This window comes from Sabethes cyaneus, chromosome 3 (genome assembly GCF_943734655.1).
Source record: "Sabethes cyaneus chromosome 3, idSabCyanKW18_F2, whole genome shotgun sequence".
Lineage (NCBI taxonomy): Eukaryota > Metazoa > Arthropoda > Insecta > Diptera > Culicidae > Sabethes > Sabethes cyaneus.
Window position 1 is genome coordinate 226,365,429 of NC_071355.1, and position 15,360 is coordinate 226,380,788.

General features: G+C 43.0%; 2 protein-coding genes across 2 annotated transcripts in view; both read right to left on the minus strand.

Moving 5' to 3' along the window:
- Positions 1-3,292: 3,292 nt before the first annotated feature.
- Positions 3,293-4,561, minus strand: LOC128740813 (alpha-protein kinase 1-like). Its single transcript, XM_053836378.1, has one exon. It carries the CDS (start codon positions 4,559-4,561, stop codon positions 3,293-3,295), a length of 1,269 nt encoding a protein of 422 aa, XP_053692353.1.
- Positions 4,562-4,715: 154 nt separating this feature from the next.
- LOC128742102 (LIM domain transcription factor LMO4.1) overlaps positions 4,716-15,360 on the minus strand; it is a 75,049-nt gene continuing 64,404 nt past the window's right edge. The window contains exon 3 of the mRNA XM_053838318.1: positions 4,716-5,105. Within this exon, the coding sequence (XP_053694293.1) occupies positions 4,751-5,105 (355 nt within the window). The 3' untranslated portion in view covers positions 4,716-4,750. The remainder of the gene's footprint in view (positions 5,106-15,360) is intronic.

A 15,360-nucleotide genomic window follows, 5' to 3' on the forward strand; every position in this document is an offset into this window, starting at 1 on the left:
ATTAAACACCAGATTTTCAGAGATGTGTTTCAATAATACGTTTCAATTCACCATTAGAATTAAGAATTTAACTTAAGCAACAGTCTGTAGGAGTATTTTCGAAGAGAAAGAAACAATAAATAAATTATTACTCCGCTTGAAAACAATATCACGGGATTCAACATTTTCACCAACGATAACAACAGCAATTTCATAAGTTATTGGAGCATTGAATTGACGTTCATGACTTTCTGTTGAATGTTTATCCGCTCTAGTAATGATTTTGTGGTCATCAGAAGGCATATATTCCAATGCCGTCTTGAATAACCGTACCTAATCATTGTATTCGTGAAGAAGTTCTTGCAACTCTCCAATAATTTGTCGTTTAACAGCACGGTTAACTGCGTAACGTTGATCAATTTCGGTATCAAAGTTGTCAACGAAATCAAAGAAATTTGTGATTTTCTTTCGCTGACGGCAACAACGATGTGGCCTTTAATCCACTTTCTTCAACAATGTTTACATCAAATGAGGTCATTTGAAAACAAACGCAGTATTTGTGGACATTCGTCAAGAAATGTCTTGATTCTAGTAGGTCGCCGTAAAGTAACAAACCTAATGGTTCTGGTCGTTGAAACAGCGGTTGCAATTTGACTTTACCACCTGCACAACACAACACTGGTGCCTCCGAACGAAATTTTAACGCATGGGAATATTGACATACTACCACAGATACTACATTCATGTGCCCAAATGTAATACACGGCAGTTTGCTGTAGTCCTGGCATATTCCTGGCATGAATCCGTAATACACGGCAGTTTGCTGTAGTCCTGGCATATTCCTGGCATGAATCCGTAACACAGGTTATTGAAGCTGTTTTCGCTTCTACACGTTGCTGGGGAGTTTGACTTGCACGGCGAATCGTCAATCTCCTTGCATTGCGACTGTGCAAACCAATATGCGATCTTTTAATTGGTGGCATTATGTCTCCCAGAAGAAAAAAACCTCACTGGAATCAATGAAAGTTTTACTTCGATCACGGAAAAATCACATTTCGTTCCTATTTCTTATAAAAAGATCAAAACACAGTTTTATTCGTACTACTTATTAACACCGTTGTTTGCCTAACGACGCTACCCGACATTGAATATAATATCGTAGTAGGTTGCAGTAAATACATTGCAATTTTATATGGAAAACTAATTTTTCGATATTTCCAATCTCGCCAGCAGATTTCCCGATTTTTCTCGCCGTTAAAGCATAGCGGTAGTGGAGACGAACATACTGAAAAAAGACGGCGCAAATCGGACGGTTCGTTCTTAAGCGATGCGTGATCGAATTTTTTCACTTCTTTTTTATATAAGAAGATTATTATAGAAGTAAAACAAATATTTTTCGTTGGTGGCAATATTATTGCCACTGCCTTATAAAGGATTAACCGAAAAATGCTTAAAGAATAAGCATGATAACTCACGGAACAAATCTTTCCTTGCTTCCAAACTGAAATATATAACCGCGTCAAGGGATAAGCTTCGAAGTGGCTCTGCTTTGATAATATATTAGTTTCTACGCTAGAATTAAGATAATCTTTCCTAGAGCTTTTATGAGCTGTTTCAAACTTTTCTATCAGTAAACGCCTTCGATAAAGGGGTGGTGGAAACCATTTCTTTTCCATTGTCTATTTGAGTTGAAATAAACACACACGGCAATTTTCTTCAAGATAATTTTCTGTATTTTCCACCTCGGTTTGCCGGTTCGCAAAGTTCGGGTTCTCTTCATAGTGATTTTGCTTTTTAATCAATAATTGTTTACTCATTAGTCAATAATTGTAATAAGTCATTTCAATAGCTTTTTTTATAGTTATCAGTTAATAATTACAGAATCGAATGTGTGTGTGTGTGTTTGCGTGTGTGCTGTGTGTGAGTGCCTACGGATGTGGCATCGCGCGGATACAGCTTCCACTGTTGTTTTGTTCAAATAATTTACACAGGAAATCCACGGTTGCCAATCAAGTTTTTTCACATCTATTCGAATATTCACCTTGTGATGGTGATAGTTTACTTAACGAGTAGCATTGTTTTTTTTTTGTTACCATTTAACAGCTATTTTTGTTCGTTCTTTATTGAAGGATGGATAAATCGTTCCTCGTCGTCACTCGTTGCCAAGCTCGGAGGGTTGTGATTGTTGCACCAATCTTTGAATTTTTTTCGTACCGTTGTTGTCTGACAAATGAATTCGTGATTTAGTTGTTTTCTTTTTGCTTATTACCACTGACTGCACTTATGCTACACGGATAGTCTCTCGATCTCGGAAACGAAGTTAGGCGCTTCGAGTCGAAAGTTTTTAACTATAGAGCGTATATCCAAGTTTAATATAAATTAATCAACAAACAAAAATGTAAGATGCAGCGACGTTTTGGTAGTTTTATTCCTTATCTTTTTTTCTGCTAAATATTATCGCGTCAAGTAATTGCTGGATCAACACAACGCTTTCACTTTATTTTTTAATGCTTATCGGCTAGGACTATTCAGTAGGTTGAGTTCTTTTTACAATTATACTTAAATCTCTAATCCTCTGTATTTTGTTCTCGCGTGTCTGTTCATTTTCGCTGTAAGTATTCGGATTTTTAAACAATTTTCCCTAAGTATTATTTGAGAAGAGAGATGCTTCGTTTTCTAACTGACAAAAACTGCTGTCGCGTTCTGATTTGCCGAAGACTTTGCTTCGCGATACAATCGATTTATAACTTAACACTTTAGTTAGGTTTTGCAACATCACAAGTGGCTGAATGATAGCAATAATAATAATAATATCTTCAATTTACCACCCCCGTTGTTTGTCTTCTTCAGTGGCAGAGCGATGCGCGCGTTGGAAGAAAATGACGATCAAAATGGCACACGTTGATTTTGCTTTGTTCTTTGATGAAGAAATTGTGATGGAAATGTTGTTCATTTTACTGTTATTAACTATTTACAAGTCATGCTATAGTTATGACGGGTTGACTGGAGCTTTGGGATGTGAGATGGTTTATCCAGGTGATGAATGAATCGAAGGACTGTCCATTTCACATCAATAATAGTGTTTCTTCATCTGCCGCAGTACTCGCACTGGGATTTCACCTATTCCTTCCTTGCACAAGTGACTGACCGTAGGTCTCCACCGAACGGTTTTAATGGAGACGCATTATGGCTGGTTGACCGACATCATACAAAATTCCTGCGACTGCTGCAATCCCAGTACAAATTGTTCCGTCGCGCGTTTCTCTACCGTCCGCTCGCCGTAACGCCGGGAAGCAGCTGTTGGGTTCTATTTTTACAGAATCGTATACCCATCATCATTGCTATCGTTCTCTGGATCGTTCAAATCGGGATTGGTAAGCGTAGAGGTACCCGTTAATGGTGACGATAATTTATCGTTATCATCGTCATTATTGCCAGGACCGGATCCGCCACCGCTTGCACCACCAACGCCTCCCATCATTTGATGGTGGAATGGCGAGGACTGATGATGGCCACCGTGACCGCCGCCCGGATGGTGCTGCTGCTGCTGTTGCTGCTGATGGTGCGCGGAGAGATGATTGTGGCCTTGTTGCTGTTGCTGTTGCTGCTGCTGCTGCTGCTGATGGTGATGATTATGTGGATTATTGTTATTATCGTTAAGAGTGGTATCGTTATTTGGTTCGATTTTATTAAGATTATTATTTAAATTATTCATAATTGAGCTTCTTGCCATGAGGGCTGACGGGTCGGTGGCGGATTTGATTAGATTGTTGTTACTGCCGGCGGTGGAGTGAGGGTTGGAATTGTTGGAGTTACGCATCGGGTTGAAATCGGCCAGACTGTCACCGGCATTGTCCAGCGAAGCACCTGTGCCGTTCGGTCCACTAGTGCTGAAATGATTGGCATACATGGCAGCAGCGGCTGCGGCGGCGGCGGCTGCTGCAGCTGCGGATGATGGCTGATGAAGATTCATGTATGACAGTGAACCACTGCCTCCTGCGCCGCCTCCCCCATTTGCCATGGATGATAAAGTGGCGGTGGTGTTGGTCGAACCGCTGGCTGAGGCCACAGGCGATGACGTGGTGGCGTTTCCTGGTGCCGACTGAGGTGAGTATATATCTGCTCCATTGCTGCCACCCAGATTAAATATTTCCTTTTTCATCTGTTGATTGGACGTCGGGGCCGCCGTTCCCGATGCTGTCTGATGGGATTGCAAGTGGTGTTGCTGCTGTTGCTGCTGTCCGGAGTAGTCGTAGCAGGGCTTTAGCAAACCACCCGCACTCGGGTAATTGAACTGATTGAATTTAGCGGCATGTGGATGAGCAGCGAAGTTTTGCTGCATTTGGTGGCCGGCTCCTGGCGGTATGACGCTGTCGGGATGTTGCAACAGTTGCTGATAATTGCGGGCCGCGGCCGCAACGACGTGATTTGGGTAGTCATCGATATTGCTTAACTTTCTCATCAAACCCATTTCTTTTCCATACAGATGACTGTACAGACTCTGCTCGTGAGTGGTAGCTGCGGGGCCGACATTGTTGGACCCTCCGCTACCGCCGACATTGTTAGTGTTGGTACTGTTCATGTGGTTGGTCTGGATCGGTGGAAGAGGCGAGGAGTTCAGACGAGCTAGGGCTAGGTTCCGTTGCGCGGTCAGCTCTAGATCGTCCAGCAGGGCAGCTGGTGTCGTCGCGGCAGTCCTAGTGCTGGGCGTCTCGTCGATTCCCAACGGTGGACGTTTCACCTTGGGCGGACGACCCAGCCGAGGTCCATCTCAGTCCCTCGATCGCCGTGGTCGCCCGACTTTTCCTTTACGCAGGGGTGGATTCGCGGCGGCATTCGAACTCTTGACCAGCTTGTGCCAGTCCTGTTCGCAGACTAAACTTCCGCCGAGCATGTAGTACCGATCGCCCGGCATCAGCCGGCACCCGCACTTGGAGCACTGGAAACACTTTAAGTGAAACACGTGCAACTGCGGAGCCGACTGGCCGTTGTTGTTGCCGGCCCCGTTCTGGTTGTTGGCGTTGTTCAGGTTGTTGTTTATCGTCGTGTGCGAGGTGGTTCGCATCACCAGCTCGTTGGCGGGTATCGTCTGATGGCAGGCTGAACAGGCTCCCGAGCCGAATAATCTGCAATTAAATGGACATAAAATGAACGACATTAGTACGGTGGGATAACTTATCGCTGCGATAAGGGAAATAATTGTGTAGAGTCCAACAATTGTACATTATTTAGATGCATAGGCTATTTTTAAAGAATAATTAAAAAGTTTATGAAGCTTGGTATTTTTTAAAAACAATGACCCAATACTGATGTTTTGATTCTGAAAATAAATAACCTTGAAAAACTGGTCTGCTATAGAATGGTGTATGGTTTCTAATAGAGAAAATCCGCATTGTTTTGGTACGAATTTGATCTTATTTTTGTGCAACTTGGCTTGCTATTTTAATGTTTATTTGCGTATTATTTTCGAACAGTGTCATTGTGTGATATTTTTAATAATTTTGGTATTATTCATGTATCTGTTATTTTTTTATAATTATTTTCATATCTTTTTCATGTTATTTTGTGTGAGTTTTGTATCATTTTTATATCAAATTTTCTTTTTGTATCATTTTCATGTCATTCTTGGATCATTTTTGTGTAATTCTTATGTCATTTTTGATCATTTAGTTAGCATCGCAAAAAGCAATTAGGGTTTTATTACAGTTTTATGACAAGTTTTTTTAAAATAGATCAAAAACCGCATTAAGAGTGAAATAAAACTAACATGGTTACTTGACATATGTTATAAATGTTTTTGAACCATTTTGAACCATTATGTCACTTATCATGTCTTATTCTTTCTAATTTTTTTTTCTTATTTCTTTGAAAAGCAACGAAGAAGAACGCTACTTATTCGTAACTGTACACTATTGAAAAATTGAAAATAATGTAGCATTTTCCAACTAGAAATTCTCGTATCCTGATTGGTTGGAAAAGACAACAACAAAGTTCTAACGTGTGAGAGTGAAACTCCCCGTTCCAAGAGGTTGAAGATTATTTACATTTAAACCTATACCAATTTGATGTCTGTGCTCGGGATGTACACCAGAGTGCAAAACCACCGCTTTTCCTCAACCGATTTTATTTATTTTATAATTATATTGATGTCATTATAGACGCAAAACAAATATTTTTCGTTGGTGGCAAAATAATTGCCACGGCCTTATAAAGGGTTAAACATTAAACCTAGTCCAATTTGATGCCCTGAAAGTAAAAATTGGCTGGTAAACGGCTAGATAATGCGGAATATAGACCCCATAGTGGTCGTTAGCCTCTTATCCAGCAACTCCGATCCCGACCTCCTCGTGGTACCAGCCGGAATACGAGCAACCTTAGCGGAGATCGGGTAACCAACCCCGGTGGAAACTAAGGTCGTATACTAACCGGGAAGGAGGTAGTGAGTCTCGGCACTATAAGATGGCAGCCCCACCACGAGACTCGGTTGTGTTGCCCCAGTACGGCTACACACCTAAACAACACAAACTAACAACATTCAAGCATATTCGGAGCGGAATATTCGGCATCGACCTAGGCGACGAAATAAGGACGACGAATGGAGACTCGGGACTTGGAACTGCAGATCGCTAAATTTCGCAGGTTGCGAGCGGGTGCTGATTGAACAGCTGGAACCCCGCAAACTCGGCATCGTAGCTCTGCAGGAAATCTGTCGCAAAGGAGAGAAGGTATGGAAGATACGTGGCGGAAAGGCCCAGTTTTACCAGAGCGGTGGCGCTACCAACGAACTGGGAACGGGCTTTGTAGTGCTGGGCGGAATGCAGGATCGCGTGATAGATTGGAAGGCGATCAACGAGAGAATGTGTGTATTGAGGATAAAGGGCCGTTTCTTCAATTATAGCATCATTAACGTGCACTGCCCGCACGAAGGTAGACCCGACGATGAGAAAGAAGCGTTCTACGCGAGGCTGGAGGCTACGTACGACAGCTGCTCGTCACGGGACATCAAGATCGTCATCGGGGATATGAACGCCCAGGTCGGTAGGGAAGAAATGTATAGACCGGTGATAGGACCCCATAGCCTGCACACCGACACAAACGATAACGGCCAACGATGTATAAACTTCGCAGCTTCCCGAGGCCTGGTGATCCGAAGTACCTTTTTCCCGCGCAAGGATATCCACAAAGCCACCTGGAGATCACCTGACCAACGTACAATGAACCAAATTGACCACGTTCTCATAGAGGGCCGGTTCTTCTCTAACATCACGAACGTACGCTCCCGTCGGGGTGCGGATATTGATTCTGACCATTACCTAGTAGCAGTACATGTGCGCTCAAAGCTGTCCACCGTATACCGGACACGTCAAAGCCGCCCTCCTCGGCTGAACATCAGGCAGCTAGATAACCCACAAGCTGCCGAGAACTACGCGCGAGTACTGAATGAGGCACTGCCTTCTTCCGAGGAGTTAGGTGCTTCAAACCTCGAAGACGGTTGGGGCAGAATACGCTCGGCCATCGGAGAGGCCGCAACCGCGGCACTAGGTATTGAGCCTCGGAGTACACAAAATGATTGGTTTGATGGGGAATGCCAACAAGCGGTGGAGGAGAAAAAAAACGCTTGGAAAAATTATCTAAGTATTGCCACTAGAGAGAACCTGGCCAAGTACCGACGAGCTAGGAACCAGTTGACCACGATCCTGAGGAGAAAAAAGCGCCAAAAGGAGGACAGAGATCGTGAAGAATTAGAACAACTATTCCGAGCTAATGACACGCGCAAGTTTTATGAGAAGGTGAACCAAACTCGGAAGGGCTACACACCGAAACCTGACATGTGTAGGGACGAGGGAGGGAATCTAATTACAAACGAGCGCGAGGTGGTCGACAGGTGGAAGCAGTTCTTCGATGAACACCTCAATGGCGAAGTCGCAGAAGGAGGCGGAACGGAAATTAACCTAGGAGCGCCCATGGAAGATAGTGATGTCCTAGCACCTGATCTCCAAGAAGTCAAACGAGAAATCAGGTTGCTGAAGACCAATAAAGCCGCTGGGAAGGACCGCCTACCGGCAGAGCTTTATAAACATGGCGGGGAAACGCTAGCAAAGGCTCTACACTGGGTTATTTCGAGGATTTGGGAGGAGGAAAAGCTACCGGAGGAATGGATGGAAGGAGTGGTTTGTCCCATCTACAAAAAGGGTGATCGGCTAGACTGCTGCAACTATCGTGGTATTACGTTGGTAAACGCCGCCTACAAGGTACTCTCCCAGATCCTGTTACGCCGGCTGTCACCGATAGCACAAGGTTTCGTAGGGAATTATCAGGCGGGTTTCATGGGGGCTCGCGCAACTACGGACCAAATGTTTACTATCCGACAGATCTTGCAGAAATGTCGGGAGTACAACGTGCCCACGCATCACATCTTTATCGATTTCAAAGCAGCATACGATACAGTCGATCGAGACAAGCTATGGCAGATAATGCACGAATACGGTTTTCCGGACAAACTGACGCGACTGATCAGAGCTACATTGGATCGAGTGATGTGTTTCGTACGCATCTCTGGGACACTCTCGAGTCCCTTCGAGACGCGACGAGGGTTGAGACAAGGTGACGGTCTATCCTGCATGCTGTTCAACATCGCTCTTGAGGGGGTGATCCGACGAGCGGGCATTGAAACGAGAGGCACGATTTTTACCAAGAGTAGCCAACTTCTAGGCTTTGCAGATGACTTCGATATCATAGCCAGGAACTTTGCGACGGCGGAGGCAATCTACGCCAGACTGAAAGCGGAGTCTAGGAGAATTGGGCTAAAAATAAATGCGTCGAAGACCAAATACATGAAAGGAAGAGGCTCAAAGGAAACAAATGCGCGCCTCCCACGGACGGTAACCGTTGACGGCGACGAACTAGAAGTGGTAGAAGAGTTCGTGTATTTGGGATCGCAGGTGACCGCGGACAACAACACTAGTAAGGAGATCCAGCGGCGCATCCAAGCGGGAAATCGGGCCTACTTTGCCCTTCGTAAAACGCTACGATCAGGAAGCATACGCCGCCGCACGAAGCTAACAATGTACAAAACCATTATTAGACCGGTAGTTCTTTATGGACTTGAAGCCGTGACGCTGCTTACGGAGGACATACGCGCCCTTGCCGTGTTTGAGCGGAAAGTGCTGCGGACGATATTTGGCGGAGTACAAACTGAAAGCGGAGAGTGGCGGAGGCGTATGAATCACGAGCTACAGGCACTGCTTGGGGAGATTCCCATCGTACATCTAGCGAAAGTTAGCAGGCTACGGTGGGCCGGACACGTCGTAAGGATGCCGGACGACAGTGCGACGAAAACGGTCCTCTTCAACAACCCCACCGGCACCAGGAACAGGGGGGCCCAACGTGCACGATGGCTCGACCAGGTCGAAAGCGATTTGCGACTTCTGAGACGACTAGGAAATTGGCGACGAGTGGCCCAAGACCGAGTTGAATGGAGACGAGTGCTTGAAACAGCACGAGCCACCCCGGCTCTATGCTGCTGAAGAAGAAGAAGAAGAAGAAGAAGAAAGTAAAAATTTTGTAAAAGTTTAAAACCATCCCTTTTCTTCAACCGATTTTATCTTTAAACATCCAATCTAGTCCAATTTGATGTCCTAAAAGTGAAACGTTACAGAAAAGTGAGCGATCATCCTTTCCTTTTGCCAGATTGCATCCATATCGCTGCAAGAGTTTGTTCGAAACTGTTGTCTTTCACGGAAACAGGGCTGGAGGGATATTTGTGCATGAGAGGTGACGCAGTAATTTTCAAAGCGAGGGAAATCAGCGACTGTCTTATTCGAGAATAGTTTTTGGGCATTGCAAATAGCAAATAGCTGTATTGTAGAGTGTGGAAAGGAACTAGTATGATGCAGAGAACGTTAGATATTTGATATTTTAACTGGCTGTCTACATGTTAGTTGTAAGATAATTATACTTCAAATCAATTTATCACAATGAATGGTGCTATCAACAATTTCATAGAAATTACCGAATGCGAATCAGTGTTGTAAATGGTAACCCAGAATAATTATTTTTTTGCGGTTTACCCATAGTTTCAAGTGAGCTCCTTAAGTAAGATAACTTCGTCAACTGCATTCCAGTTTCCAGTTTCAATTGTCAAAAAATTGTCAAAATGCGAAATCATCGCTAATCATTGGAATATGTGTAATTGTGGCCCAATGGTTTAACCTTTAGACGAATTATAAACTTTAACAAACTGATAACAATGATATGCAGAGTACAGATAATTACAGGTATTAAATTATAGATTTGCGTAACAAACTGCTGAACATTTTCATATTGTCAAGCATTGTCGAATTGTACCCGCATTCGTAGTCCTACTGTTAATATACAGTACAAACTCAAACAGTGTCTCAGGGTATGAAATGGGGAAGGTAACTAGGAAAAAGCACCCAACATAGCTCTAGCCATCTTAAGCCCCTACCTAGCGCCTCCACGTGGCCGTACCAGGAAAGTAGCCAAGCTAGGAGGTACGGGCTGGTGTGGTTTTCAGTTCCTAACCTTACTACCGTAGTTTTAGGCAATCATTGAACCACGCGACTTTATTTTCAAATGTTATAATATTTAAACTAATATTTTTGGTTGATTAATCTATTTTCAGCGAACGAAATAAGGCGCTATATCCTTGGACAATTGTAACCTGGCTTCTGGTCTAAATGCCATTAGTTAATCCTCGAGGGTCCGGAGTATCACTTAACCTCAAATAGCAAAGATACTCCCAACTACTGTAAATAAATCATTATCAATATGGAAAGCGTTTGGTACGGGAGGTACACGCTTTCTTCTTTCCCCTTGATTTCAAGGAGTTTGATGGAATTAGGTAATATTTCTGGTTCCACTTAATTCCTTGGAATTCTCTCTGCGGTACATGCTGCGCAGTTGGCCTGGCCGTTGACAAGAAAAATGATTAATTCAAGGATTCGTCATTTTCTAGGATGCTTTCCAGAATTGGCTGCGTTGCTGTGAGGTTAAATTAGCTTAGAAAAAACTCTAACAGTCTGTCATAATCGAAATTCGAACGTGTTGTGACTAGCTGGTTGGTCAGGCATTGTCGTAGTTCGAGGTAGCGGGAGTTACTGTACCTGCCATGAGCGTTTTATTAGAAATTTTCTCAGAAGTAGCTTTTTATGTCATGTTGTGCCATATTAGTATTATTTTTTTAATCATTTTTGAATTACTTTTAAATATTTTTATAATACATTTCTATCATATTTTTATCTTTTTGTATCATTTTGGGGTAATTTTTGAATATTTTTTGAAGCGTTTATATGTTATTTTTGTGTCATTTTCAGAGGTTGGAAAATTCGCTAAATCAATATATGCGCATCAGCAAACGATTTAATCATGAGAAAACAACTCAGCTAGCACCAAATCATACATCAATATCCGAAAATTATCGTAAATCGCTCTTAACAAATTCGGAATCGTAACAAAAGCTTAGTAAAGTCCTCCCAAGTTGATTTTCAGTCATATATAATGATAATAGCTGACATACATACGATATTCAGCACAGAATCGTATATCAGTACGGAGCGGGTCGTGCTTAATCGGATATTATCGTATATAATTACTTATATCGATGAAACGTGTATGTTTATTCCTTATCACGCATATCACCTGCAAAATATCACGGATATGCCAATTTTGCGCATCAAATACGACTTATTAGCATGTATATATGTACGTAATGCTGGTTTTTATCTTTTTTATACATATAAAAATGCTAACCACATACATTAACCCTTCATAGCATCGCAGAATATACGAAAATCGTGTGCAAAGCAAAACGCTACTTTAAACTATTCTCTTTTTATGCTGCCATAAATTTGAATACTTTCCGGCATCCCCGGGCATTCTAACTATACCCGCTAAAACGGCCACACCCAATATTCAATATTCAATTTTTGAAAGAATTCCGATGCTCACAATGAGGTTCAGTTCGTGATAAAATTCAGAGCCGATGGATGTATTATCGGTGAGGCAGGCGAATAGTGATGTTCATGAGGGATGTTTATCGATTCAAATAATCGCTTTTTCGCGAACATTCCAACCACTGGTCAAAAATGACATTAAAATAGCATTTTTGTATCATTTCTGTCTTCTACATAATTTTTCTGTCATTATTGGTGTAATTTTTGTATCACTTCGGTGTCATACTCTATTTGAGTACCGTTTTGTGTAATTAATTGTTAGCAAATTACGATGTTTAATATACTGTATTGCAAAATGATTTCTTTTGATCGCATTAACCACCAAATACTTGACCAAACTCGTGTTTTAGTCTTTGACTTTGAAATGCGGTCAGGCATTAATATTAATATTTTTTGAAAACGATGGTTTTTTACAATTGATGGAAGGACGGTAGATGAAAGTAATGAAAATTTTTCGGGAAAGGAGGGGAAAGAGTGGGAAGGAAGGGGGGGGGGGGGGTAATAGGTAGCTTAGCTTAACAAGTTGTTTTTGTGACTCCTATCTTTTGTCCAATGCTGCTAGCTTTTGTCCAAGCTAGATTATAGCTTGGTTCGATCCATGCACCTTCCAGCATTGGACAACAGATAGGAGTCACAACGACAACTTGTTAAGCGTAGCTTACGAAAAAATATTAACACTAAATACGGCTCCGGAATTTAAGTCGTAATATATGCCTCTGTTGCCTTTGTCTGCTGGCTTTAGAAGTATATTATAAATCATCAGCTTTCAGTAAAGTTAGGCTTCGTTGAATCGTACGGTTTCTGCAATCAGTCTGTAGTTCCACAGGGAAGTAATTTGGGATCGTTACTATTACTATTATTTTTCAATTACGCCGGTATTAGAAAGCCTGGTTGCACACCATTATACGCTGACAATTTTGAAATATAATTCGCTGTGCGATCTGTTGAAGATTGCAAACTACTGCAAAATTTTATCGACAAGTTTACAGAAAGATAATGTTTAATAAAATTCGTCGTGAACGTTTCTAAATGCTCAGTTAATACCTTCACACGCAATGAATCTCCGATCGTGTATGCTTAGCAAATTGATGGAGCTAGTCTGGATAGTATCAGTATTGTTAACATGCATATTTTAACATGTTTTAACATGCATATTTCTGGACGCATATTATTTGTGTGCCCTTTATTTTTCGCTTATGCGATCCGTTCTGGATACGTAGGTAAGTTGCTTAATAACGAAACTTCAAGTGAAAGGAAGGATGCATCCAGAACCGTCTTTGTCGCCAAACTCTTGAAATGCGCAATCGATGCTCCTGAACTGCTGGTAAACTTCAACTTTATGCCCTGACCGTTTAGATTCCGTGGGTTTCTTTGCTTGGAATCACCATTGAATTGGTTCCGTATCATTTTTATGTTGTTTTTCTTCACTCTTACCGGGAATCATTCAACAACAAATATTAAATAAAACAGTGTGCCCCTCCTTACCACGAAAATTTGTGGAATTTAGTTATTCTTTTAAACCTATAACATATGTGAGGTATATTGATCCCAGATTGTTGGGATGAAAATAAATTATACTGAAAAAATCGGCCTGCTTCACTCGAAAACAGTTTCACAGTGAACTACCACGCAGTGTGCATCCGATTCTTGCTCTCGAACGACTGATGATGATGGTTCCGATGGTTCAACGCTCCTCGGTAGCAATTATAAAAGTATGCATACTCAGTTTATACACACAACGTTTTCCTTGTAATCACCCTCTTTCAGGCCCTGAAGCGACATGCGACTATCGCACTCCTTTAATTAACTTATCTAATTAATTAATTAATTAACAAATTAATTACCATCCAGCGGAAACGTGACACACACACGGGAGAGATAGTGAGCGCCGCCGCCGCCGCTGCCACCGTCTCCCGTTAAGAGCTCGTTTGCCTTTGCCGGGTGTGCTGATATTCGATAGTGTAGCAGTCGTTCAATGCGAGGGTGGACGACAACGATATTGCCGCAGTTCACCTAGCACACAAGAGCAGTGAGCTTTTCCGCCGCTTTCCTCCCTCGTCCGGCCGTTAGATCCGTCAGGTCCCGGCCCATCCAGCTCCAACAATGTCCTGCTCCCGCTAACGTCCAAGCTATAGTTGTTTCCGCCCCTCGAAGCCTGACTGACTGCTTCATCAAATTGTACCTACTCTATGTTATGTATATCGATGGTACTTGGAAACGAGGATGACGACGCCGATGACGACGACGACGACGTCCTTCTCATCGTAATCGACGTTGATGAGCTGCGGATCACCTTCCCAGTCGTCGGCCGTCAAGCTATTGTAAACGGTAGAACATGCCATCGGGACTTCAGCTGCATTCGTCCAACATTGACGTAATTAATGTTAACAGCTGCCGAATAGTGCAGTATGGACGCCGAACGCTCCAACGAACGGGTGGGTCGAATATGTGTGTTTCCAGGTATGCTGTAGTGTGAGTGTGGGATATTGCAGGCATGGATGGGATGAAAGTGGATGGACCCATTTCAAATACCTATGCGTCCACGCCACCTTGTTTCCCCAGTGGTGGCATTAAAAAGGAGCTGCATAGTGGGATGATTTGGGGCAAAATCCGCTGGAACAGCAACTAATACCTAAAGGTAGAATTTTGACCGTCTTCGTACTGTGGCAACCCCAATGTGGATCGTCGACCACCATGTTTGCAGCATAGGGATGCCATCGCAGTGTTCGCTTCAGTTTAGCTGTTTATTTAAATTTGAAACTATAGAATATTGCTAATGAGGGTGAAACCGATGAAGACACAAAACCTCGGTCTTCCATTCCCTCCTTCCCTCCCAGCGTTCTAGCAAAGTCCTTCAGCCGGCGCAGGGAATTAAATTTAACTTTCACACTTTGGTTGGCCGAGCATCTCCAGAGGAAAACGGTCGCCCGGGTCCCGGTGTTTGTGTAGGAGTATGCATAATTAGAGGTAAACAATGACTTAATTATATAGCTTCTCCTTTGCCCGGAAGAAAAGGCGACGCGCTCGACCCGGAGAAGGTATTTCCTTCGCCGGAGGGCATTTTCTGCACGTAGGGGTAATTATTTGCGAAAAAAATAACTTCGATAATCTTGTGTTTTGCTCACTGCCGTGGCTCGAGCTGGCTGGCTGGCTGGCTGGCTGTCTGGGCTCATTTCGCTAATTAATACGAAGCGGAACTATTGGCTTGCCGGCGGATGGCATCAGCTAGGCCACCCCACTGAATGCGACGTCGTTGTAGTCGTCGTCGTCATCGTCGTCGTCGGTGAGTAAGTTTTGCCATTATCGTAAAAGATTACGATTTCAGCTTTTTCCGCCCGCTTCGGATATGAGTGCAGCAGCAGCAGCAGTAGGAGCATGTATGATGAGGTTTTCTGCTGCTGCTGTA